General features: G+C 48.5%; 1 protein-coding gene across 1 annotated transcript; it reads left to right on the plus strand.

The window, feature by feature from the left end:
- Positions 1-5874: 5874 nt before the first annotated feature.
- DACT1 (dishevelled binding antagonist of beta catenin 1) lies at positions 5875-27509 on the plus strand. Its single transcript, XM_081020480.1, has 4 exons — positions 5875-6447; positions 19810-19942; positions 22376-22531; positions 23758-27509. The coding sequence occupies exons 1-4, from the start codon at positions 6079-6081 to the stop codon at positions 25587-25589; spliced, it is 2490 nt and encodes an 829-aa protein (XP_080876606.1). The 5' UTR covers positions 5875-6078; the 3' UTR covers positions 25590-27509.
- Positions 27510-27738: the final 229 nt, after the last annotated feature.

Genomic DNA, 27738 nt, shown 5'->3' on the forward strand with positions numbered 1-27738 from the left:
CCCCCCAAATGCTGGATCCTGGAAGGCGTTACTCACACTGGATCACAGATCTTGATGATTCAGGCACTTTGGAAGGTGCAAGTCAAAAAGTATTGAAATATGGAGATTTTTTTTCTTCTCTCTCTCTGTCTGGTTTGATCTGCTTGATGCTGATTCACACATGCAAGTGTGTCCAGCAAGCCTGTCTCAGCCATCCCTTTGCATCCCTCCGCAACAAAAGTGGATGCACAGTGGGAAAAACCCTTCTTGAGGTGGGCAGTATGCGATGTTTCATGACAATAGATAGGGATTAATTGGTTTAGCAATGTCTGGAAGGCCATTCCTGAGCTTTGAAGCAAAATGAAATGCATTCCAGAGTGCTGAGTGACGACTGGGGGAGAGCGGGTGTTTTTCTTTTTTTCTTTTCCTGTAGAGCATTCCCCCCCCCTTGTTCCACATCTGGAACTCATAAAACAGCAACAAGCAAAATGCTGAAGATCCAATTTCCTCAATCAGCTGCTTGGTCATGAGATTCCAATAGAGCCGGGTGGGAGGGAGGCTGTTCTCTTTGGGAAAGAGTCAAACTGGCTCTCTCTCTCTCTCTCTCTCTCTCTCTCTCTCTCTCTCTCTCTCTCTGTACAGTGAGATGACTTTTCCTCTAATGCCTTTGTCTTCATTCCTCTTTCATTGTCAGGGTCTTCCTAACCATGATGTGAGTGAAGATAAACTTCAGGGGGTTGGACTAAATGACTCTTAGGGGCTGAAGGAGCATCTCCACCCCCATTGTTCAGCCCGGACAATGAGGTCCAGTGCTGAGGGCCTTCTGGCGGTTCCCTCATTGCGAGAAGTGAGGTTACAGGGAACCAGGCAGAGGGCCTTCTCGGTAGTGGCACCTTCCCTGTGGAGCACCCTCCCATCAGATGTCAAAGAGAACAAACAACTACCAGACTTTTAGAAGACATCTGAAGGCAGCCCTGTTTAGAGAAGCTTTTAATGTTTGAGGCATTACTGTATTTTAATATTGTGTTGGAAGTCGTCCAGAGTGGCTGGGGAAGCCCAGCCAGATGGGCGGGGTATAAATAATAATAATAATAATAATAATAATAATAATAATAATTACTCTACGATAAGTGCAAATACTGCAATGTCATGCAAGTGGCATAGAATTGGAAAAGGGTCAGAAAAGGGCAGACAACATTATCAAGGGGTAGAGCAGCTCCCCTAGGAAGGAAGATTGCAGCATTTGAGACTTTTTCGCTTAAAGAGAAGGTGAATAAGAAGTGACACAATGAACGTTTCTAAAATAATGCAGGAAGAGAGTGAAAACTTCCCACCTCTCTCTCGTAACATTAAAACTCATGGATGTCCATTGAAGCAGAATCTTGGAAGATTCAGGGCAGAAAAACTTTTTCACCCAGCGCATGGCGAAACCATGGAACTCACTAGCTTCGTAAGTGTGTTACCCCGAAATTTTGTTTGGTCCAGCCAGTTGAAACTTCCTGTTTCCTCCTGGGCTGGAGCATCCTTCCTTTTGCATGTGACTGGAGGTGGGTGTGACGTTACCTGTCCAGGTAACAAAAGGGAAGTCACGCAGCGCACCTCCTCTCTCTTTGACTTCCTCCCTTGTTGGAGCAGCCTTTTAGCTAGAAATGCTCTGTTGGCTCTCAGTCAACGGAGGACACTGCGATTATCCCCATATGGGATAGATCCACATGTATATACTTTGTAACTAAGTCTGCCTTCAGGGATCCAACTGTGAACTGATGATGTGAGTAAACTTCTTTTATATACTTTACACAAGATTGTGGCGTGCTTATTATTTTAAGAGGGATATAAGGGAACTTACCAGGAATCTAATATTGAGAGGCTTAAACAAGCCTGCAACCAGCTATCTGCTGTGTGTCTAAAAGGGGAATGTAAAACTCTGCTAAGTTATAGAACTTGCTAGCACAAGTTAGGAAGGATATTAATAAACAATATATCCTCTCCTGCCTCCCTGAACATTCCCACAAAACCGTGGTACCTTGGGTTACATAAGCTTCATGTTACATATGCTTCAGGTTACAGACTCCACTAAGCCAGAAATAGTGCTTCAGGTTAAGAACTTTGCTTCAGGATGAGAACAGAAATCGTCCTCTGGCGGTGCGACTGCAGCAGGAGGCCCCATTAGCTAAAGTGGTCTTCAGGTTAAGAACAGACCTCCGGAACAAATTCAGTACTTAACCCGAGGTACCACTGTATGGGGTTGCGGTGCTCATCTCTCTTTTCAGGCTGAGGGAGCCGGCGTTTGCCCACAGACAGCTTTCCAGGTCATGTGGCCAGCATGACTAAACCACTTCTGGTGCAACGGGACACTGTGACAGAAACCAGAGCGCATGGAAACACTGTTTACCTTCCTGCCACAGTGGTACCTGTTTACCTACTTGCACTGGCATGCTTTCAAACTGTTAGGTTGGCAGGAGCTAGAACAGAGCAACGGGAGTTCACTCCGTCGCGGGGATTCTAACCGCTGACCTTCTGATTGGCAAGCCGAAGAGGCTCAGTGGTTTAGACCACAGCACCACACGCAAGCTGTGTGCCATTGAGGGTCCTGCTTGCAGAGGAGCCCATCAACGTACACTCCAATGCTCTGGTTGCCCTTTCTGTCTTCTACCAAATGGGATGCAATGTGATATTCTGCAGCACGGGAGCTTGAATGCACAGAACTTGGGGGGGGGGGGGGCTGGCAGGTGCAATCCGGATACAAAACTCATCTGTTATGCAGATTTAAAGAGAGTCTCGGAGCTAGTGATTATGCAGAATCATCCATAAAATGCTGACCATCAGAAAGGAATGGGGTGGGGCAAACGAGGAGTTCTCTGCTCTTGAAATTCCTTTCCCCTGCAACCTCCCCATCTCTGCACAGCTGGGCTAACAGGAAAGATGGTTCGCATTACTAGAAAGGATTGCAAGCGGGGGTGGGGGCGGCAACACACATTTTAGGCAATCTGAACCCATCCTTTAAAAAAAGCACTGCGGGTTTAAAACAGACACCAAAGAACAGTAACTTGAGAAACTCAGCCTAAAGGGCAAATCCATTATTAAAAAACCAATCTATTATCCTATATACCTATTAGCAAAGTCAAAGCCGGATTTGGGATAATAATAGTCTGCTAGGAACTTTCCTCTGGTTACAGGGATACGGATGGGGATCGCATTAAAGCCAAGGACGCAAATGATTCGGGTAATTGACTCCCCAAACCAGATAAAATTTGACAAGAGAGAAAAGCAGAACACGGACGACACTTTTTGAAACTTCTGGCTGCACTTTCTTGAAACCAGACGTTCCCAGCCATTGGCTGCGCAGGTGAGGTGCAAGGGAATGTTTATGAACATTCCATGTGCTCATGAGTTATCTTTTCGAAGTGTCATCCCATTAGGTGCGTTTCTGGGGGGAAATTGCAGGAAAGGGAAGACGCAGCAATATCACAACTGGAGTCAGTAGACTGTGACTCATTCATTCACTTATTATTTTCTGCATTTATATCCCACCTTTTCCCCTCTACCCCTGCCAGGAGCTCAAGGCTCAAGTATATGGTACTCCCCGCCTCATTTAATCCCCACAACAGTCCTGCGAGGTAGGTTAGGCTGAGAAGCAGTGACTAGCCCCCAAGGTCACCCAGCGAGTTTCATGGCAGAGTCAAACCCTGATCTCCCAGGTCCTGGTCTGGGAGCCCAGGGTTCATTCATTCATTCACATTGGATGTTAGAACTGATAAATTAACTGATTGACATAAACCAGCTATATTAACTGATTAATTTGGCTGATTAACATATTATACCCCTTTTAAATGTGTTTTTTTCGGGGGGGGGGTTATTGACATGTGATTTTGTTGTTGTTCTTGTTTTTATTATGTATTTTGTGTTTTTATTATGCATTTTTATGTTATGAACCGCCCTGAGATCTATGGATGAAGGGTGGTAGACAAATGTAATAAATAATTGCAAAAGGACAGCTTCCTTTAAAAAAAAAATGTAAATGGTGTCGTGGTTAAGAGTGGTAGACTCATAATCTGGGAAACCGGGTTCGCTTCCCCGCTCCTCCACATGCAGCTGCTGGGTGACCTTGGGCTAGTCACACTTCTCTGAAGTCTCTCAGCCCCACTCACCTCACAGAGTGTTTGTTGTGGGGGAGGAAGGGAAAGGAGAATGTTAGCCGCTTTGAGACTCCTGAAGGGGAGTGAAAAGCGGGATATCAAATCCAAACTCCTCCTCCTCTTCTTCTTCTTTTCATTAAAGTTTTTTTGTGTTCCAAACCAAACAGATAAATTCAAGACAGCTTCTTATTACTTTTATTCCTATCAATATTGGCAGAAATGTGAGCTCTTTTAGATTCTGGACATTTTCAGATTTTGATTTTTGAAATTCAGTTTGTGGGGAGGAGTTATTGAAAGCAGGATGGCTCTGAATATCAGTTGTTGGGAATTGCAGGTGGACTGAGAGTGTAAAAGGTAAAAAGGCAAAGGACCCCTGGACGCTTAAGTCCAGTCAAAGGCGGCAACAGGACACCGTGATGGAAACCAGAACGCACGCACTGGCATGCTTTTGAACTGCTAGGTTGGCAGGAGCTGATTGGCAAGCCCAAGAGGCTCAGTGGTTTAGACCACAGCGCCACCCGCATCCCTTTAGGCCGAGTGTGCAGGTTTTGCACAAGCATCTATTTGGCCACTGTGAGACAAGGATGCTGGACCAAATGGACCACTGGCCTGATCCAAACAATGGATGTATTTTAAATGTTTGTGACCAGTTGATAAGCAATTTGTAGACAGCCTCAGAGGAATCGTGGACCAGAAGCTGAGGAAGGATTGCATACAATGGTTTGTTTGAGGTAGACGAATCAATGGTCTGCCAAATCCATGCAGTGTGGGAGCCACCCACCAACTTCTGTTTAAAATCCCCCACTGAATGAGGGCCCACCACCTTCCAAGTCTATTCTGCTGCTGAACTCCTCTTACCATCAGAAAGGTCTTCCAAATATTTAGTGGGAACCTCGGTTATTGTAATTTGGCTTCCAGCGTTCCCCCTTGCAGTGCCTTGATTTCATGGAATCATGGAGTTGGAAGGGACCATGAAGATTATTATTATTATTTATTGAATTTATATACCGCCCTATTGCAGGGGGTTCGATCATCTAGTCCAGCCCACTATGAAGTGGGAATCCTTTGCCCGATGTGGGATTCGAACCTGCAACCGTGAGATTAGGTGTCTCATGATGCTATACAGACTTGAGCGCTGCCACGCTTGAGCAGGGAAAGATTGCTGGCGAAAGATTCCTTCATTGCAGGGGGTTGGACTAGATGACCCACGTGGTCCCTTCCAATTCTACTATATGTTATATGGTATATCATGTCATATTATATATGTTTCCTTGACATGGCATGTCAACTAATTGTGGCCTAGGGTTTACAGCGAGGCTCACATGGGCAAGTGAGAGAAGAAGTTGGTGCAGCAAGCGACTCTCCATTTCAAGGTCGTGGGTTCGAGTCCTACACTGGGCAAAAGATTCCCTGCATCGCAGCGGGTCGGACTCGACGACCCTCGAGGTCCCTTCCTTGCAACTTTGCGATTCCATGATTCTAACCAACGTCCAAGCTGCTCTGCCGACTCTCTTCCCCCGCCACTCCGTCCGCGCGCCCCTCGCCGCGGCGTCTGGCCGGCTGGCTCTGGGCCGCGGCCGCTTGGCGCGCGTGACCTCCAGGGGGGCTTCCTTCGCCGCCGCCGGGGGGCGGGAGAATCGGAGGGAGGGAGGGAGAGAAGGAGGGAGACGGGGAGGCGCAGCGCCCGAGCAGCCGGGAGAGGGCGAGGGGAGGAGCCGGGAAGGGAAAAGGGGGCTTGGGAGGAGAGCGAGCCGAGACGCCGCAGAGGAAGGAGGCAGCCCGGGCGCTCCGGGGAGAGGCGGCGGCGGCGGTGGGGCAGGGATGCGCTTGCCGGGGGGCTGCCAGATCCCGGTGCCACGGGGCTCCGCGCGCTGAGCGCCTCGGGGATCTGCGGAGCGCATCTTCCTCGTTCGCCCTCGCGCCCGGATCTCCATGCTCTGATCGGGGGAGTGCCGGCTCGGGGATGAAGCAGGCGATCGCGGAGCCCGGGCAGCTGCAGGGCCCCCCGGCGTCGTCGGGGCGGGAGCCCGAGGCCCGGTGGCCGCGCGACGGCGCCAAGAGCGAGGCGAGCGAGGCGGAGCGGCTGCGCACCCGCGAGCGCCTGGAGGCCACCCTGGCCGGGCTGGCCGAGCTGGAGTTGCTGCGCCAGCGCCACGAGCTGCGCGTCAAGCGGCTGCTGGCCGCCGCGCCCACCGATGCCCGGCCGGGGGGCAGCGGCTCCGGGGAGACGGCGGCAGGAGAGGCAGCCGCGCCAGGGGTCGCCGCCGCCGCCCCGCGCAGCCTGGAGGAGAAGTTCCTGGAGGAGAACATCCTGCTTCTGCGGAGGCAGCTGGTGAGCCCAGGGGCGCAGCGCAGCGCAGCGGGGGCGCGGCGGAGGCGCAGCGCAGCCTGGCGGGTGGGGCGGAGGGTCGCGGAGAGCCCCCCTTGCGGCGGAAGGAGTAGGTGCCGGCACAGCCGTCCTCCAGCCCCCGCACCTCTTTGCAGCGCACGGGGCGCGCGGCGAGGGGACTTCTGAGCGCGTGCAGAAAGCGCCTCGTCTCCATCCGGGCGCACTTGGGAGTTGGCAATCGGGTGTCTATTTTCGTCTCCTTTGGGAGGCCCCCCTTGTCTGAGCCTTCCCTCGGGTAACGGCTGCTCTTTATTAAGAGTCCTAGCGCCGGATTCGTTGGGTTGCAGATCAGGAGCGGCTCAGAGAGAGGCGGTTTGCTGGGGATAAAAAGAGGTTTGTCTTGGGCGCTTCAGAAATCTTCCCTGCTGGATATACACTTGGAGATTTTTTGTTTTAGAGCTTTTCCATTGGGAGCGGAATGACCGGTCACTTCCATACAGAGCGAGTCCGGGGGTAGGGACACACCTTTGCTTTCTTAGCACCCCCCCAAAAGCTTATGGGGTGACTCTAGATGGGTGGGGGGAAGAAGGAAAGAAAGGGCAAGCGCCAGCTCATTGGTGAGGGTGTGTGTGAGATCGAGTGTGCATGCAGAATAAAACCGATCTGACTGTCTCAGTCGGTTAGAAGTCAGTGGCAGGCAGCCCCATTGCAGGGGATTTGAGGGAGCGGAGTGTGGATCTAGGCACTCATCCGTGGCCCATACAAAATGTGGGGACACCCCCTTTCTTGTATCAGTTTATGAGAGACGCAGGGGCACTGTGTGATTTGGCGTCTCCCAGTGCTCCAAAACGTCAGAGCTGCAGGATGCGGAATAGACACCAGTCTGTCTCAAAGAATCGAATGGTTCTGTCTGAGGCAATCTCCGGGTAGTATCCTAGTGCAGAAATCAGAATGGTAATTATTTTTAAAATCTGCTCTATCCTAGGCAGGACAGCCAGCCTCCTGCTCCTGTTCTCTGGCCTCCCCTTTGCTCATCCTCTTTGGGGTCTAACAATAGCAGCCATAGCTGCTAGTATGTAGTGATTAATTACTGCAGCTTCCAAATGAGGTGGGGAGGGAGCTGTGGGTGGGTGTGTTTGCCACCGCACTGCACTGAAAGTGACCTTAGGGAATGGCTTTTCCTTTTTTCCCTTCCTAAATTCAGTGTTTTTCCTTTCGTCTTTTCGTGGAAGATTTGGGGAGGGCACTTGGCGAATGAGTGTATCGCTAGCTCGCTGTATTCCTTGGGCACGGACTCCAATATTAGATTGCCTGCTGCATGGAATTAATTTGCCTCCTGCAGATGCTGTTAAGGGACTGTGTGTCCGTGTTGGCAAGAGCGGACATGAGGGCCAGGAAGGAAGCATTTATCTTATTGAGTTTCTGTCCTTGCTGGGGCCTTTCGGAGATTGCTTTTGTTGGAATCGTAAAAGGGGAATTAGGAAGAACTGGGCGAAATGATTAGAGCATCACCTGATCACTGTAGTCTATTTCTGTAGTCAACTCTTAGGGGTCCAAGAACGCGGTTCTGGGTACCTGGATTAAGCCTGGCTCAAAGGAAGCTTGCCTTAAATTGAGGCAGACGTTGGCCCATCTAGCTTAGTACCGCTTGCACTGGCTGGCAGCAGCTCCCCAGGGTTTCAGATGAAGGATGTTCGTGGACAGGCTGGGGATTGAATTTGGGACTTTTCTGCATGCAAGGCAGACGCTGTGCCTCTGAGCTTACAGCCCTGCCTGTCCTGGGAGGAGGAGAACCTGCAGAGAACAATGGGTGCCAGGGAAATTCTCCTGCACAAGCCTCACTGAAATGTGGGAACGGCGCTGCTTTGCATGCTTTCCACTCTGTAAAGCCGGCGGGAACACCTTCTGCAGCGCCGCTAAGAAATACACTGGCAGCAAAGGCATGGGAATTGGCTGGTGCTCCCCTAGACTGGATCCTGCTGCTGCATTCCAGTGGGGATGGTGCAGGAGCAAAGGGATCTTTGCCCACTGCAGCGAAGGAGGGTTTTCCTTCCTTTCCCGTGCGCAGCTTGCAAGGCAAGAGGTTCCAGCTGGCTTGCGACTGCTGGCACCCAAGGCCTTTCTGTGTGCTCCGTTCCAGCGGAGGTTTGTGCAAGGGAAGTTTCAGGGGAGCTGTTACTTTTGCCACAATGAAAAAAGAAAGGATTGTCAGACTCTGAGTCTCTTGCCCTTGGCAGCTTGTTAAGCGAGGCTGTTCATGTCTTCTGTGCCACGACTTTCTCTGCCAAGGAAGGCGAGGTCTATGCACCGGGGGTGGGGGGTGGGGGACGAAAGCAGCTCAGCTTCTGCAGTCAAAGTCAGTGAAGCCAAGAATACCCCACCTCAGTAAAAATAGATGGAAATGTTGCTTATGGCCCAACAATGTGCTCGATTGGTATGTTTGATTTTGAACATGATATTAAAAGGCAGTGTGTTGCGCATGCAAGAGTAGGCAAGGAGCATTGGAGTGGACTGCAGTGGGGAACATTACAGGGGGTCACGAAATAATAATAATAATAATAATAATAATAATAATAATAATTTATTTATTTCCCCAGCCACTCTGGGCAGCTTCCAACAAAGTATTAAAATACAGTAGTCTGTTAAACATTAAAAGCTTCCCTAAAGAGGGCTGCCTTCAGATGTCCTCTAAAAGTCTGGTAGTTGTTCTTCTCTTTGACATCTAATGAGAGGGCGTTCCACAGGGCGGGTGCCACTACCGAGAAGGCCCTCTGCCTGGTTCCCTGTAGCTTTGCTTCTCGCAGGGAGGGAACCGCCAGAAGGCCCTCGGCACTGGACCTCAGTGTCTGGGCAGAATGATGGGGGTGGAGATGCTTCTTCAGGTATACTGGACCGAAAAGGGGCTGGGTGATGGGTGACAGTGAAGGACCCACAAGTAGCGGTCACTTGCTAGAACAAACAAGAAGCCTGCAGCTAGGAAGCAGAATGGTCAGTTCAAATAGCTTCTACTCCTCACTTTATCAGTCCTGGTGTTCCCCTTACCCCGCTTGCCAGGTCACTGTTGCACCGACAGTAGAAGTAGCATGCAAGATTCCCCATCCTTCAAACTCTTAAAGTATATACAACAGCTCTTTCAGGATCTAGAACCTGAATGCCCAGTCCCAGCCAAAGGGACAGCTTTCGCTTCCCTCACAGGAGTTGAACTGCGCATGTTCCAGCAGCTCTGTTCCTGGAGCAGTTGGAAAGTTTGTGGACATTCTGTGCCGTCACACAGCTGGTGTCCAGGCAGCGTTAGAAACTGGGATAGAAAAGCAAGGAGCCAAATGGCTTCTGGGACCTGGGTTGTGGGTGCCAAAACAGAATGTCTGGTCGCTACTGAAGCGGGGGGGGGAGGGGTCGGGGTCGGCAACACTTTTTATTTTGTATTCTGATAAGCATGGACTAATTCACATAAGTGACACATTGTTAATATCACATTTTTAGCAGAAATGGTTAATACATGTTTAATTCGGTGTTTACAGTAGAAATATTGGTACCATACTTCAGTTTTCAAAACATTCTACTCTTTATTGTTAAATTCCTTAATGTATTGTCTATCCTTAACATATACAGTGGTACCTCGGGTTACAGATGCTTCAGGTTACAGACGCTTCAGGTTACAGACGCTTCAGGTTACAGACTCCGCTAACCCAGAAGTAGTACCTCAGGTTAAGAACTTTGCTTCAGGATGATAACAGAAATTGGGCTCCGGCGGCGCGGCAGCAGCAGGAGGCCCCATTAGCTAAAGTGGTGCTTCAGGTTAAGAACAGACCTCCGGAACAAATTAAGTTCGTAACCCGAGGTACCACTGTACTTTGAGGCTTCAAAGCACATACATTTCAGTAATCCTTGAGTGTCAGCCAAGCGCAAAAAATGGCGCCCGGACTTTTGGAGGTGCTCGCAAATGGAGAATTTTTAGGTGCAAAATGCTCCTGGCGCCCTGCTAGTTTCAAACCCTGTGTCCAGGGCTTTATTACCATAAGCACAACAAGGTACAGGTGTGTGTGGAACACCTGTTTTACAGGTGTAAGCTGGGAACTGGGCGATGAAGGAATGCAGAAAACTCACGGGCGTTTTTAGCAGCTGTCATTGCAACCACTGCCATTGGATAGTTCAGCCAGGAAAGAGAACCGGGGGGGGGGGCGGGGGGCAGTAATTCGGAACATAGACTTGCCCATAGTTTCAAAGAAGTGTTTGTTGACAGTATGTTGCAGATTGTGTTATGGAAACCACAGGATGGGAGACGGCTGCTGTGCTCGGATCCAGCGCCCGGGCTTCCGACTCGAGCATCGGAGCATCGAGAGTCTTACAGAACAGAATGCTGGATCATTTAGCCAGGCTCTTATGAAGGCAGGCAGGTTTTGCACTAGCAATAATCTTGCTCCATGGGTCCAGATGTTCTGCGCATGCACATCAGCACCAGAGTCTCCTCCAGCCTGCATGATGCAGGTCAGGGCCTCACTGTCCCAGGGGGCATATTTTTGAAGGCCATCTTAGGAGATCTCCATGGTTGCCATTGATCTCCTTGGTAGATGCCAGGCTGAAAGCAACCACGCTTATGTTCCTCCAGAATCCCAAGCCAGCTTCCTCTGTGTTGTAATGCCATCTTTTATGCCCGCTATTCCTCGAAGGAACCGGAAGGAATCAGAGCTGTGGGCAAGCAATAGAATACAGGTCCTGTCTCCTGTCCTTCAAAGGCAGATGGAACTGGGGGGGGGGGGGAGACATCAGAAGGACCTGATTTTCACAATGGTAATCCTGATGCTTATGGGAAGCCCATAAGCGGTACCTGAGCACAACTGCCCTTCGGCCCAACTGCGCATTCAGGCAGCTGGCATTCAGAGGAATACTTCTTCCTGCAGTGGTGGTACGACATCGCCCTTGTAACTGGTAGCCATTGACAGCCGTATCCTGCATCAGTTGGTCTGATCCTCTTTGGAAGCCACCGGGCTTACAACAGTGCGTGTGAAAAGGGTCTAGGGGTCTTGGTGGACCACAAGCTGAACATGAGCCAACAGTTTGATGCAGCAGCAAAAAAGGCTAATCTTCTTATTTTGAAACAAGATAAAAAAATTCCTTCCAGTAGCACCTTAGAGACCAACTAAGTTTGTTATTGGTTTGAGCTTTCGTGTGCATGCACACTTCTTCAGTTGTATACCAATAACAAACTTAGTTGGTTTCTCAGGTGCTACTGGAAGGATTTTTTAAAATTTTGTTTCTACTACGGCAGACCAACACCTGTAACTACTTCTTTTTTTGAATCTGGTTCTTTCTGCCCAAGTGCAGAACCTTACATTGCTGGAGCCCCCAGTCAGTATGACCAATGAGAGCTGCTGTTCAGCAGACTTTGGAGGGAGGGAGGGAGGGAGGTTGAGAAATGAGGGCCTAGCCTCACTCAGCCTCTTTCCATTTATTTTAATATACAGTGGTACCTCGGGTTACATACGCTTCAGGTTACATATGCTTCAGGTTACAGACTCCGCTAACCCAGAAATATTACCTTGGGTTAAGAACTTTGCTTCAGGATGAGAACAGAAATCGTGCAGTGGCAGTGGGAGGCCCCATTAGCTAAAGTGGTGCTTCAGGTTAAGAACAGTTTCAGGTTAAGAACAGACCTCTGGAACGAATTAAGTACTTAACCCGAGGTACCACTGTATATATTAAAGGTAAAATAATAAAATCGAGGGCGGGGGTGGACTCACAACCATACTTTAAAACATACAAGATATAGAATACTGAAACAGAATAAAGTTGCCTCAGTTTTCCGGGCATCTGGGTATGCTTGTCTGAACAGGAATGTTTTAGGAGGTGCCAAAAAGAGGACAGGGAAGGCGCATGCTTGAAAATATTCAATTTGATACTACAGGATCAATTCAACACTACAGGATTGAAATTTCATTCTGAAAAGGCTTGGATGGATGGATAGCTAGCTAGCTAGCTGGATGATGATAGATGATGATGATGATAGATAGATAGATAGATAGATAGATAGATAGATAGATAGATGTCTTCAGTGTGCATCTAAATGAGTGGATTAATGAATGAATGAAAGGGGCCACCACACAGAAGGCCCTGCTTCTGGTGGACACAAAGTGAACGGTGGAAACTGTTGACGCCACCAGGAAGTCAGTCTCTCCAGTAACCTATTCCCAAGTTGTTTAATAAAATCGTAGAATTGTACAGTTGGAAGGGCCTCCAAGGGTCATCTAGTCCAACCCCCTGCAATGCAGGAATTTCAATTAAGCATCCATGCCAGACGGCCATCCAACCTCTGCTGAAAAACCTCCAAGGAAGGAGAGTCCACCACCTCCCGAGGGAGACTGTTCCACTGTCAAACAGCTCTTACTGTCCCAAAGTTTTTCCTGATGTTTATTCGGAATCTCCTTGGACTTTTAAAATAAGAAACACCCCTTTGAGCCTTGCCCACTTTGAATCTGCCCTGGCAGCAGATAGACACCTTCAACTGATGGCGTTTAGCTTCATCTTTTGATTCTGTGATTCATCCTACTTTTTCTCCTTGCCCTACCTGCCAGGCTGCTCTGATCAGCTTGGCCTCTGGTTTTGCACCTGCTCCAGCCAGCTGCTTTTTGCACAGAAAGGGGCCTCCCTTCTGCCTGCCCAGAAGTGGCAAGGAAGCCTCCTTAACAAATGTGATGGTCTCATGGGTGCCATAAATCGGAAGCTGCGTCGGACATTCGGGTTCTGAAAAACGTTTGAAAATCGGACCATTTACTGTACTTCTGGGCTTTCGGCGTTCAGGAGCCGAAACATACGGTAACAGAGGTGTTCGGGAACCAAGGTTTGACTGTATCACAGTTCACAAACAAAAAATAAAAATGGAACAGAACCAGTGTTAGAAACTCAGATATATATGCTAGGCGCCAAATGGCTGCTTAAACCAAGGTTACAGTAGCCAAAACGGAATTTCTACCTGCTATTTGGGGGCAAAACACCTCTAAAGTCTTATTTTTCAAATGATGGAAGGGTTTTGTTTCAAATGACGGCTTTGTTTCAAATGACGGAATGGCCAGCGTGGTGTAGTGGTTAAGAGCGGTGGACTCGTAATCTGGTGAACCGGGTTCGCTTCCCTGCTCCTCCACATGCAGCTGCTGGGTGACCTTGGGCTAGTCACACTTCTCTGAAGTCTCTCAGCCCCACTCGCCTCACAGAGTGTTTGTTGTGGGGGAGGAAGGGAAAGGAGTTCAAAGTTAGCCACTTTGAGACTCCTTCGGGTAGTGATAAAGTGGGATATCAAATCCAAACTCCTCCTCCTCCTCCTCCTCCTCCTCCTCCTCCTCCTCCTCTTCTTCTTCTCCTCCTCCTCCTCCTCCTCCTCGGTTAGACATCTGGCTAGTTAAGACGACAACTTGAGCTCTAGGCTAAGAACTTTGAGAACTTAAAGAAGGAAAGTCACTTGACCCAGGGACAGTCCACAAATATATTTGGCCAATTCCTGCCTCTTTTTCTTAATGTTGACATGGACCATTCATAGTGTAAGAATCTTCTTCACAACTGGGAGCAGGGCAGTGGGGTGGGGAGAAGTGAAGACAAGCAGGAGCAATTAACTAGAACATTGTTCACTGCTCCTGCTCAGGCTGCACAGAAAAAATGGCATTTTGGTTCCTGAAATTCATTCCGATTGTGCAGATACAGATAACAGATACAGTTCTACAGGATGGGCTATTAGTGTGTGAAAACAGTCCAGATCCAATCATCTCCAGATGGTGGAGACATCAGGCACCATCCTGGCACCCAGGAATCTTCACTTGGTCGCAAGCGGCCACTAGCCAGGAGCAAAATGTCCCTGGCGAATTTCGAACAAAAGAGGTGAGTCCTGCAAAACAACTGTCAAAAGGCCAGAGTAAAGAGTCGTGTCTTCAGCATGCGGTGAAAACTGTACAAAGAGGACATCAATCTTTGGCATTCTCTCCCCCCCCCCCCCGTAGTCTTCTCAAATGTTGCATTGTAAGGTCTTTGCAGGCAGAGACCTGTGTCTTTTGCTTAAGGAATCCTGCAAAGCTCTTCATAGGTTGACTGTGCTGCATAGATGACAGCAGGCAGATAGATGCCAGAGGACTCTGAAGAGCCCTGTCACATTGATAGGAGCCTGATGTATGGCTCACAGTCGGACCAGCCATCTGGACGTCACGGGAAATGAATCTCGTGAGCAGCAGCTCAGCGTGGTGTGTGCATGTGGGGGAAGGGGGACATAACGCATGGATGTGCTTTGTGCTAATGCACATCGCAGAATCGTAGAGTTGGAAGGGACCCAAAGGATCATCTAGTGGAACCCTCTGCCATGTAGTGAATCAAGGTGCATTATTTCAGGGATGGGGAACTCCTGGCTCTCAAGATGTTGTTGGACTCTTACAAGCTGCAGCTAGCATGACCAGTGAACCAGAGCCAGGGCTTTTTCAGCCGTGGCCCTGATCTGGTGGAACGCTCTGTCACAAGAGACTAGGGCCCTGTGGGACTTGACATCTTTCCGCAGGGCCTGCAAGACAGAGCTGTTCCACCAGGCCTTTGGCCAGGGCACAGCCTGACCCCCTCCTTTGGCAATCCTCACAGAACTCTAGCCCAATGGTTGCCATTAATCTGATTGGAATTAATTTTATAATGAAATGATTTTAGAATGTTTTATCATTTTACTGTTGTTAGCCGCTCTGAGCCCAGCTTCGGCTGGGGAGGGCGGGATATAAATAAAATTTATTATTATTATTTATTATTATTATTTGCCTTTATATCCAAGGCTCTTAAGGGTGGTGCGTTCGGTAATCCATAATTCCTATTTTATTCTCACAACAACCATGTGAGGTGCTTTAGATTGAGAGGGTGTGGCAGGCTCACGGCCACCCAGGTCTTAGTCTAATAATAATAATAATAATAATAATAATAATAATAATAGATGATTTATACCCTGCGCATCTGGCTGGGTTTCCCCAGCCACTCTGGGCGGCTCCCAACAGAATATTGAAAACACGATAAAACATCAAACATTAAGAACTTCCCTAAACAGGGCTGCCTTCAGATGTCTTCTAAAAGTCAGATAGTTGTCTGACACTTTTAACCACACTGTACTCGACAGCCTCAACTTTTTTCCTCTCCAGTAGTTTCTGTTGAAGGCCAGAACTAGCACATGATGACCCAGTGTTAGAAACTCAGGTATACAAGCTAGGCGCCAAATGGCTCATTAAACCAAGGTTACAGGCACCAAAACGGGGTGTCTAGTTGCCATTTTTGGACAAGACAGCTCTAAAGTCTTATTTTTGAAATGATGGACTGGCTGCGTTTGATTTATCAGTTAAACACCTGGCTAGTTCAGATGACAACCCTGAGCTAGGTTAAGAGCTTTGATGATAACTTAAAGCATTCATAACATAAGAATATTCTTCACGACTGTGAGCAGGGCAGCGGGGAGGGGTAAGTGAAGACAAGCTACAGAAAATAACTGACATTGTTCACTGCTTTTGCTCAGGCTGTACCAAAAAACAACACCACAATTTTGGTTCCTCAGATTCCTTCTGATTGTGCAGATAAAATATAACTGATAGAATTCTACAGGATGGGGTATTAGTGTGTGAAAACAGTCAAGACCCAGTGATCCCCAGGCACGCACCTCCAGGTGGTGGAGACGTCAGGCACCATCCAGGCATCTTCACTTAGTTGTTGACACTTTCAATGAACTCTTAATAGGTTTGTGAGACAGGACTTCTCCTTGCAGAAGCCATGCTGGCTCTGCTTCAGCAAGGCTTGTTCTTCCATATGCTTGGCTTTTTTATCTTTGCCAATACTCCCCATCCCATCAGTTTTCCCAGGATGGACGTTAAGCTAGCAAGCCTGCCATTTCCCTCTGGATCCCTTTTTAAAAAATTAGTGTTACATTGGCTACTTTCCAGGCCTCAGGTGTGGAGGCTGATCTGAGGGACAAGTTGCATATTTTGTTAGAAGAGTAGTAATTTCACTTTTGAGTTCTTTGAGGACTCTTTGAGTAGAGGCTATCTGGACCCAGCGTTTTGTCAGCTTTTATTTGGTCTGTTCGGCCTAGAACTTCATCTCTTCTCACCGCTGTCTGCCTCAGATTCCCAGAGAGTTGTCTGTTTACTTAGAAAGGGCCACCATGATCGGATTTGAGAACATGACCATGTAATCCTATTAGCTGGGGAGTCCCGGAGAAAGCACCAAATCTTGGGACTTGCGCTACTTGAGTAAGCAAGAGTTTGGTCACCGTCCTAGTCCCAGTTAGACGAAGCATCAGCGATGCTGTGTGGGATTTGCCAAAGTTCTCTGCCCGTCACGTAATCCTGGTCTTATGCCTGCTGGAGTGGACACTGGCACTACTAGAAAGGAAATTCTGGCATCATTAGAGAGACGATAGACCTGCCTTGCCAACAGCCTACAAAAGAAACTCAAGTCTGGGAAATCTAATATATTCAGGTCTTCGTTTTGCAAGATGCTTTGTATCGCGAAGTTCCTTTTCAGTCTTAATTTAGCTCTTTTGTGCTGGAAAGCATTTGGCATAATATAAATAGCAGCTGCAACCAAATATTGCAGCATGGAATGTTGCTGTTCAGGATTCCACCTGTTGCATTTTCCCTCCTCCCGCACTTGTTCCATCTCTGTCCCCAAACAGCCAGCCAGCAATAATTTTCTTAAGATGATTTTCTGTCTTCTAGAAACCTTTGAGGTTCTTCCAAGCATGCGGATGCCCCCTTCTTGAGCATGGGGTGTGCATTTTGGACACAAATGCAACAGCATACACAGCCTGAAGATCAGAAACGGGGAGGGATAATAATCTTGTGTCGTACATCATTGTTTGAAATTCAGCAGCTGCTGGGTGCATTTTGCACTTGGCTATCGGCCACTTGCTACCAAGTGAAGACGCCATGATGGCACCTGATTTCTACATAGCTGTCAACTTTTCCCATTTCTTGCGAGGAATCCTATTCGGAATAAGGGACTTTCCCTTAAAAAAAGGGAAAAGTAGACAGCTAGGTTTCTGCAGCATCTGGAGGCGCATACCTGGGGATCCTTTGACCTTACCTGTTTTCACACACTAACAACATAGTCTTCAGAATTCTGTCTGATATTTTATTTGTACAATCAGAATGAATTTCAGGAATCAAAAAGTCGTAATCCAGAATGCAGCAGCTAGGCTGGTGACTGGGAACAGCCGCTGCGACCATATAACACCAGTGCTAAGGGATCTTCACTGGCTCCCAGTACGTTTCCGAGCACAATTCAAAGTGTTGGTGCTGACCTTTAAAGCCCTAAATGGCCTCGGCCCAGTATACCTGAAGGAGCATCTCCACCCCCATCGTTCAGCCCGGACACTGAGATCCAGCGCCAAGGGCCTTCTGGTGTTTCCCTCACTGTAAGAAGTGAAGTTACAGGGAACCAGGCAGAGGGCCTTCTCGGTAGTGGCACCTGCTCTGTGGAATGCCCTCCCATCAGATGTCAAGGAAATAAAGAGCTACACACCTTTTAGAAGACATCTGAAAGCAACCCTGTATCAGAAAGCTTTAAATGTTTGATGTTTAGTTGTGTTTTTATATGTGTTGGAAGCCGCCCGGAGTGGCTGGGGTAACCCAGCCAGATGGGTGGGATATAAATAATGAACTTATTATTATTAAATTATTAGGTTAGGCTGAGAGATAGTAACTGGCCCAGTGTTGTCCAGTGAGCTTCATGTGACTGAGTGGGGATTCGAACCCGCGGCCTCCTAGGTCCTAGTTCAACACTCTAACCACTAAGCCACATGCTGGATATATTCACAGTGTCATAGAATTGACCTGAGACTGCTAGCTGATTTTCGTTGTGTGGAACCTGAATGACAACATCCCGCAAGCAAAGGCGTTGACATTTTTTTGTCATCAGATCAGACCTGATAAGTTAATGAATTTTCCACCGTTCCCTGTAACATTTTTTTTTTCTTCAGAGGAAATGCAGCAAAACAATGATGCGTACAAAGCAATGTAGACAGGCAAGATGATGGAGAGATATAATTATGAGATTCAGCAGGAAAACTGATTGCTCTGACCCGGAGGTTAATGATCGTATTCTAAATACATTCTTTATAGCAGTTTGCATCAAGAACACCTTTGCAAATTTGCTTAAGCTCTCTTGTTATTTTGAGAAAGTAATGCATTTGTGTAACTGAGGATAGTGAAGGGAATTACTGTGTGCCTTTATCCCCCTTTTAACGTTGATCCAGCTCTCTTGCTTGCATGCTTATAAGCATATATAGATTGCAACAGAGGTTATAACTCAATGCCTGCATTATAAAACACATTCGTAGCCTGACATGTTCAGACCCTGGGTCCTTTACTTTCCTGAAGACTGTATTGGATCAAACACACAGGGCTCCGATTCTGTTGACGTGCCCGGGGGGGGGGGGGGAGTACAACGAGAATCCAGTTAGGAAACTGGGTTTGACTGGGTCCAAAACTGGCGCATCCTCCAGGGGCCACTTTTGACAGGTGGGGTTATAACATTCTTTAATATAATAATAATTATAATAAAGCTTCCAGGATCAAGGGGCACAGAAGGTGTTTCTTTTAAAAATGGCTTTGGATGGGATACAACGACATGGGTGGGAGGAAGAGGAAACACTCTCCTTCCTGGTCAGTAAGGCGTGCAGGATTTTAGAGGGCAGCATCATGGGTAGGACTGTACCACAGGCCTCGAACAATGGCCACACCGCACCTGCAAACAAATAAATCCCAGGTGTGTGATGAGTGCAGAAGGGAAGGATTGAGGAGACCAGGCCTGAATTTTCCCAGGAACAGGAGGACAGCATAGATTTGGAAGAGTGGTTTGCAGAGGGGCATAGTTCAGAAGGCAGAAGCTGGGAAATGCTTCATGGGGAACAGCTAGCAGAAGAAACAGTGGAAGAGAGAGAGTTAAAAGGTTCACAATCCCTGGAAAGCATCCAACCCCCTTCTCCAAGGACACGGAAAGCTCGGAAAGTGTCAGAACAGAAAGCGCAGAGGGTACAAGCTCAGATTACAAGGCATAGGAGTGACGTAGTTTAATAGGGATGGAGGGGGTGTAAGCCTTAATTGGGAGCACCACCATTTCTAGGAGACGTGTTCTTTGTTCTTGCATTGTGATTATTAAAGATTCTAACTGGTAATAAGTTCCTTTCGTTTGATCTTTTGTTTACTGCCACGGGGGAGGAAGTCGATTTCCCGAAGCCTGACACTTGGGTCCCTGAAGCAAAGTACCAAGCCCAGTCCTAAGTTTGCAGATCTCTGCTATTGCAGCACTTTTTTCTCTTCCTGACCCATCATCGCTTAGGAGACTCTTTGTCTTTTCGTTGCTTTTTAGAATTGCCTGCGACGGAGGGACGCGGGTTTGTTAAACCAGTTGCAAGAACTGGACAAGCAGATCAGCGACCTGAGGCTGGATGTTGAGAAAACGGCCGATGAGCAGCTCGAGACGGACAGCCGCCCCAGCTCAGGTAGGAATGAACCAGGGCTATTATTGAAAGAATTGTTTCTGGAACCACAGGAGAGGAGAGTGTTCTTGTGGTCAGGTCTTGCTTGCATGTTTCCCATTGGGGCAACTGGTTGGCCACTGTGATAACGGGAAGCTGGATGAGATGGGCCATTGGCCTGACCCAGCAAGGTTCTTCTTATGGGAATCAGAGAATTGCAGAGTTGGACGGGACCCTGAGGATCGTCTAGTCCAACCCCCTGCAATGCAGGAATATGCAGCTGTCCCATATGGAGAATCGAACCTGCAACCTTGGCATTATCAGCACCGCTCTTTAACCAACTGAGCTACCCAAGCTCACTGTTCTGATTCTTCTGGTCATTTTTGCCAATTTGGCATAATCCGTCAATTTAATCTGCCATTCTCCTCTGGTAGGGACTTTATCTTCTTTCCATCTCTGGGCCAATAACATCTGTGCAGCTGTGGTCGCAAACATAAATAGTATTTTTTTCTGCTCCCTTTGGATTTCGGCAGCTAGGATTCCTAAAAGAAAAGCTTTGGGTTGTTGTTTTTTTTAGAAAAAGTTATTTAAAATATTTTTTTCAATTTATCATAAATCATTTCCCAAAATTCTTTTACTACTTTACATGTCCACCACATATGATAAAAGGTGCCTTCTTTTTCCTTACATTTCCTACATACATTTGACACAGTTTTTTTTTATATATATATAAGATATTTATTAAGGTTTTTTGAAATATTACAGTGAAAATGAAAAAGAAAAAAGAAAAATACAAAATAAAAACAGTTAAAAACACACATATTTTCTATTACTTATTTTCCTTTAGCTTGTTTCCCGGACCTCCTTGTACCTCCCTTTTTTGTATTCCACTTCAATTTCTTGGTTCAGCAAATCCTTACCATTAGATTTTAACCCATTTATAACCCTTTTTTATATTCTCTTAGAGCATTACAGCTGGAAACCGCTTAATTACTATCCAACATCATTCTATCATTCATTAATTTTACAATATTTCTGTAAATAGTCTTTAAATTTCTTCCAATCTTCTTCCATTGTAGGGAAGCATCTAAGCAGTTTGCGAGAAATATCAAGATTATCAATAAAACCAGATGAGTGAAAACATTTACACATGATTGACATCAACAGCCAAAAAGATGCAAACATGTCAGCATCTGCAAGTCTCGATAGACTAGTTCCAGCAAAAAATGTTTTCAGCAGGCACCAAAAAGAGAACAGTGAAGGCGGCTGTCTGATTTCAATAGGCAGGGAGTTCCAAAGTTGAATCGTGCTACACATTAAGCGTCGATTCCTTTTCCACCTGTGCATGCAGAGGGCTTTGTGCAGAGAAGGCCGCTGATAGCAACACTGCGAAGGAGACATAAAGTGGACTCGGCTTCTCACAATGTTGCATTGTGGGGAAATGCGGCAGTTTTTTGGCCCGTTTCAAATACTGTATTTTTTGCTCTATAGGACGCACATTTTCCCCTCCAAAAATTAAGGGGAAATGTGTGTGCATCCTATGGAGCGAATGCAGTCTCCTTGGCTTCAGTGATAGCAACGCAGAGCCTCTGAAGCGCAGAAGGTGCGCTCCCTCCAAGCTCCAGAGGCTATGTGTCGCTCTCCAGGCTTCAGGGATAGCCACCTGAAGCCTTTGGAGCACAGCGGGAACTCGTGCTGCGCTCCGAAGGCTTTGGGTTCCTTTTGCTGAAGCCAGGAGAGCAAGACTTCACTGAAGGGGCGCTGAGCAGAGAGGGGGAGAATTTTTTTCCCCTGTTCTTCCCCTCTAAAACAAGGTGCGTTCTATGGTCCGGTGCGTCCTATAGAGCGAAAAATATGGTATTTGCCAGAACGGTATTGTTCATTTCAGCCTCGGTTTATAGCTGCAGCTGCCAAGCTGAAGTACAGTGGTATATTCTCACTCCCAGGAACACGAGAAACACTTATGTCCCTGTGGAGATGGCAGTACTGAATTGGTGGCGCACACCCTTCTGGCTTGCACTCTTTATAAAGACTTGAGGGATGAGATTATCACCCCTCTTTTATTGTCCATTCTGGGTCACCCAACCTCTGCCCCAGTGTCCTTTCTCTTGGCAGATCAAGATGAGCAGGCGACAACAAAGGGTGCAAGGTTTTTAGCTGGGACAATCAGAATAAGACCCACTTTTTGACTATTGATTCAAAACCTTAAAATGTATTTTATATAACTGACTTTTTATTTCTATTCTTTGTATATCGTATTGTTGTTTTATTGCTATGGCCGATGGCTGACGCAAATAAAGTTCCATTCATTCATTCATTGACATGGCTGTAAGGTGTATTATGTAACGTGTGTTATGTGGCTTTCTCTATCAACTAGGTTGATAGAGCCTTGGCTTTCTCTATCAACTAGGTGTCGCATGATTAATGGGGTTTTTTGTGTTGTGTTTTTTTAAACAGGCTTCTATGAGCTGAGCGACGGGGCCTCGGGGTCGCTGTCCAACTCCTCCAACTCTGTTTTCAGCGAGTGTTTGTCCAGCTGCCACTCCAGCACCTGCTTCTGCAGCCCTTTGGACACATCCCTGAGTGGCTCTGATGGACGGCCCATGTCTGCAGGTATGGGAAAGGGGGGGGGGATTCCCTGGAGTGGCTTCGGGGACGGCTTGAGCACCGTGAACCTTTCCCCATTCACCTCTGCATTCTTTAAGTGAATGCAGGAAGTGAGCCATGTGGAACTGGAGGTTGCTTGTGGGACAAAACTTTTGGTTCCATGCATCGTGGCTGCTGGGTCAATCAGGGTCACACCTGGACTTTGGGGATCAAGTCTACTGATACAGAAGACTTGTTTCTCCTAATAAGAGCTATACAGGTGTGCTTAATAATAATAATAATAATAATAATAATAATAATAATAATTTATAGCCCGCCCATCTGGCCAGGCCTCCCCAGCCACTCTGGGCGGCTCCCAACAGAATACAGTGGTACCTTGGGTTACAAACACCTCGGGTTGCAAACACTTCGGGTTGCAGACTCTGCTAACCCGGAAGTAGTACCTCAGGTTAAGAACTTTACCTCAGGATGAGAACAGAAATAGCGCAGCGGGAGGCCCCATTAGCTAAAGTGGTTCCTCAGGTTAAGAACGGTTTCAGGTTAAGAACCGACCTCCGGAACGAATAAAACATCAAACATTTAAAACTTCCCTAGACAGGGCTGCCTTCAGATGTCTTCTAAAAGTCTAGTAGTTGTTGTTCTCTTTGACATCTGGTGGGAGGGCGTTCCACAGGGCGGGTGCCACTACCAAGAAGGCCCTCTGCCTGGTTCCCTGTAACCTTACTTCTCACAGGGAGGGAACTGCCAGAAGGCCCTTGGATCTGGACCTCAGTGTCCGAGCTGAACGATGGGGGTGGAGACGCTCCTTCAGGTGTACTGGGCTTAGGCCAAGGATCTCTTGTTGTTCAAAGTGAAAGGATGAAGCGAAACCTTTCTGAAAGTTGACTCAGTTTCCATCTTTTAAGGTTTGAGTTTTGGTGGGAACATTCCTATCTCCAGAAACATTTAAAGAAATTGCAGACAGGGGAGCCCTGCCATGACCAGAAGAGCAATATTTAAAATCTAGTATTTGTTAAGGTGGTTGTTGTTTTGCGGGAGAAATCCATGTTTCTGTAGCATTCTGGGAAATCTGAATTCTACAGGAAACTGTGTCCTTGAGCATTTCTGGATATGGATTTTGAACTTTGGTTTTTGGAAGGTTAAAATTTCTCAGCCTATTTACCATCCACGGATATTGTTGTTTCCTTTGACGGTGGAGTATTTCCTCACTTTCCCCCATTTCTTCCTTTCAGATCTCATCGGCTGGCTGGAATATAACAAAGGGAACCAGCATGAAGACCCGTCTGTGGGGATGGCCTGCCGAGTGTTGTCCACACCGCACTCTAATTCCCTTGAGGTGGTTGCAGACGTGCATCCAAAATACCAGTGTGACCTGGTGTCGAAAAACGGGAACGACGTTTACCGCTACCCCAGCCCTTTACACGCCGTCGCGGTACAGAGCCCCATGTTCCTTTTGCCGGTGACAGACAACCCCCCGAGGGAAGAGGCAGAGCACAACGTTGCGGACCTTTGCGTGGGACCCGAGCACGACTCTGCGAAAGCGGGCGCCTCCTGCCTCCCGCATAGCTCTCCTCCCGAGTCCTGTCCCCCAGCCAGCAAGAAAATAGACGGCTACATCTTGAGCCTTGTGCAAAAAAAGACCCCTTTGGTGCGGACTAACAAACTGAGGACGAATCTGAATGCAGAGCCCGCCAAAGGGATTTTGAGGCACGGGAGCCTGTGTGTCCGGCAAGCGCCTGGGGTTGCAAGCGGCAGCTCGGCCGCTGCTCTCAAGAACCCAAATCAGGTCTTCCCCCATTCCAGCAGAGCCAGCACACCGCTTGACAGCAGCGCCTTCTCCCCTCTGAAGCAGCATTCGAGAGAAACTGAGCATCTGGAGAGCAAAAAGGTTCCTGCGCCCGTGGTCTTCCCACCAAATGCTAACCACGAACTTCAAAGCCAGCAGGCGGCGAGGAACGTCAAACCGCCAGAGCCGCCGCGGTGTCCGGTCGCAAGCAAGGGCGACGTCCCCAAGGAAAGTGGCCAGATTTTTGCGGAGAGCCCTCCCCAAAACACAACGCCCCCGAAGGAAAGCAAAACCCTTCAGCTGCCCCGAAAGATCCTGTTCAAAAACAGTGGGGCACAAGCGGTCCACGGTGTTTTGCCGCCTCAGGAAACCAGGCCTCCGCTGGATTTGAAGAGCGACGGGTCGTCCTCTCAGGGCCTGGAGGAAGGCCTGCTGGTGAACGCCAAATACATCCCGGCTCAGCCGCAGACGGTCAGGCTTCACAAGGGCAGCCGGAGCGTCAGGATACTCAAAAGCTCCCTGGTGAAGCACAGATCCCACCTCGTCACCGTGCTGGAAAACGGGCCGCAGGCCGGCAGGGAGAAGGCCAAACCCTCCGGCAAGAAGTGCCATTTCCCCGACGACCTGGATACAAATAAGAAGCCGAAGAAGGCCGCCGCGAGAGGGAAGAAAAGCGGCCACTTGCTGCCGGAGGCCGCCCTCCTGAGTCGGCCTCCCGGCGTCCTCAAGTCGGCGGTTAGGCCCCACAGCCGGGAGCCGGTGGTGGCGAAACCGAAGCACAAGAGGGCCGACTATCGCCGCTGGAAGCTGTCGGCTGAGGTCTCCTATGAAGAAGCCCTGAGGAGGGCGAGGCGGAACCGGAGGGAAGGCCTTGGGGCCTACCCTCAGGCTCCCCACCCGTACGCCAGCCCCTACGCCTACGTCGCGAGCGACTCGGAGTATTCGGCGGAGTGCGAGTCGCTCTTCCACTCGACGGTGGTGGACACCAGCGAGGACGAGAGGAGCAACTACACCACGAACTGCTTTGGGGACAGCGAGTCCAGCCTGAGCGAGGTGGAGTTTGTGGGCGAGAGCACAACGACCAGCGACTCGGATGAGAGCGGGGGGCTCATCTGGTCCCAGTTTGTGCAGACGCTCCCCATCCAGGCGGTCGCCGCCGCTTCCGAGCTCCATGAAAACGCAGCCAAAGCCTTCGTCAAGATTAAAGCCTCACACAACCTCAAGAAGAAGATCCTCCGCTTTCGGTCCGGCTCTCTCAAACTGATGACTACTGTCTGAAACGCATAACTAGTAGCTGAAGATGGCGGCAGTGGTGACTGACATGCCTACTGGGGAAGAGTGTGTGTGTTAAGGCAGCCTTCCCGAAGTTGGTGACCTCCAAATGTCTTTGACATTTGTGGAGTTGGAAGGGACCCCTGAGGGTCATCAAGTCCAACTCCACTGCAATGCCGAAATCTCAGCATGCGGTCCCCCATCCAATTTCAAACCATACTGGACCCTGCTTAGCTTTGCAAATGTGCTAGCAGTTTTATATTGCTGCAGTTTGGAGGTCACGGGAGTTGCAGAGGTCGGGGTTCAGGGGAAACTGCAGTGGTTGGGAATCATGGGAATTGCAGAGGTCGGGGAGCATAGGGACTGCAGTGGTCAAGGCTCATGGGAGTTGTAGTCCAAAACATTTGGAGGTCACCAGATAGGGGAGGTGTGGTGTAAGGATATGTCTGCATTTGGGAGTTTTCGATGTGTCTTGGGCACACTTATTCAGGGCACAGAAGCAACACAAGCCAGCTTCAAGAGAAAATGCACTTTTCGGGGGGGGGGGCTTCCCTTGCAAGAGGCGAGGCACCCCAGCAGAGAATTCATCCGGTCACCTCATGGCTTCACTGCTGGAAGGCACAGGACCCTTTGCTGAGAGCAGCAAAGCGCTCAGCCCGCCACCCTCCAGAGAGGCAGCCATGTTGCGTTACGTTATTGTTTGTGTATACATGCCGCCTGCCAGCCAAAAGTGCTCCCAAGAACAAACAGATGCATACAAAGACAATAACGCAAGCGCAACATGGAGCAAATGAGAACGATGCAAATTCAAAATGTTTCGGCAGTATTAAAACCTGTGCACATCGGTGTTTCTGGCAGGCAAAGAGCATTCCCTACAAGGACAAGAATACTTGAGCAGCCCCTTTGTCTCACGAGGGTCCTGGGCAGCAGGGTTTTGCAAGCCAAGTAGGAAAGCTGGTGCCCCATGAGGCTTGCAGTAGACTCTCCCCCCTGTGACCACGTGCCCAACAGTCAAGCTGACCTCTCCTTGGTCATCTTACGCTCAAAGGTTGTCCACTTGCACTAAGAGCAGCCCAGAACTACTTGCAAGCGAGAGCAGCTCCTCTTGGCTTCTTTTTGAAATGCTAAGCTGGGGCCAGTAGATGTTCTTGTGGGCTTGCATGCCTGTTGCCTGCCCGGAACACCAAACTAGGATGCTGCTTGCCAGATCCGCTTGCAGGTAGATGCTTCAAGCTTCCAAGGCTGCCTCTCCAGTCTTTGAAAAACATTGAAGGGAAGTTAGTAGCTTTTTATTGAGATACCGAGGGAGCAAGCAATATATATCCTGTGAAATGCAAAGCGGGGTGCTGTGTGATTATTATTATTTTTAACGCTAAATAGCCAGCCATTGGGACAGGGGAGAATCAGGATTGGGACTGTGATGGACAGGGAGACGAGCAGTTAACCCTCTTCTTCTGCGTTGCTGAAAATCCCCCTTCCCACTCCCTCTAAGAAGCTATTGTTTGGCATGGGAAAAAAGGGGGGGGGGGTTCAGAGAGTTAATTTGAGTGGGATCATGGCGCTGGGGGAAAAGTTTTTTTGTTTTGTTTTTAATCTTTTCATTGTGGTCCTGATCCTGATGAGTACCTCCCCTGCAGGAGCTGTTTATTTAAATAATAGTAATAACAATAACAATGGCCATGGCAAATTATGCATTTAACATAACATGGAACTTGGGCTATGGCAATCAGCCTTGTTACAGTGCTGCCCCTTCCGGTACATCTCAAGGTCAAGGCCCTTCCTGAGACAGACTGCCCTGAGACCTTCAGATGAAGGGCAGCAAACAGATATAATAAACAAACAAAGTAAATAACAGCTTTGCAAAGAGGGTAGGTGTCTAGCTCACAAAACATTTACTCTCCCGCCAGACCACACACGCCTGTGTCGGTCACTAGGCGACCGGGCAAGTGGCTATTTGCAAGCCTGCTAGAGCAGAAAAATGAGCAAAGCCTTTCTCTATGCAGAAACGTTACCCACCCTGGTTTCTGGTGCTGCTTCCCTCCTTCCCGGACGTGTGCTAATATGCCAAAATGACGGTCTCATGCAGACGTGCCGAGCGTGTATGCGCTCCTCTCGCTACTTACACGAAACAAGGTGCTTCTTGTAAATATTTTCC

This window comes from Podarcis pityusensis (genome assembly GCF_964106645.2).
Source record: "Podarcis pityusensis genome assembly, chromosome: 1".
Lineage (NCBI taxonomy): Eukaryota > Metazoa > Chordata > Lepidosauria > Squamata > Lacertidae > Podarcis > Podarcis pityusensis.

Bases quoted from the DNA above. Each gene is read 5' to 3' on its own strand.
- DACT1 (XM_081020480.1), top strand. From the start codon at position 6,079: ATGAAGCAGGCGATCGCGGAGCCCGGGCAGCTGCAGGGCCCCCCGGCG. The intron at 19,943-22,375 runs GTAGGAATGAAC...TTTTTTAAACAG, and splicing joins GGACAGCCGCCCCAGCTCAG to GCTTCTATGAGCTGAGCGAC. The intron at 22,532-23,757 runs GTATGGGAAAGG...TCTTCCTTTCAG, and splicing joins TGGACGGCCCATGTCTGCAG to ATCTCATCGGCTGGCTGGAA.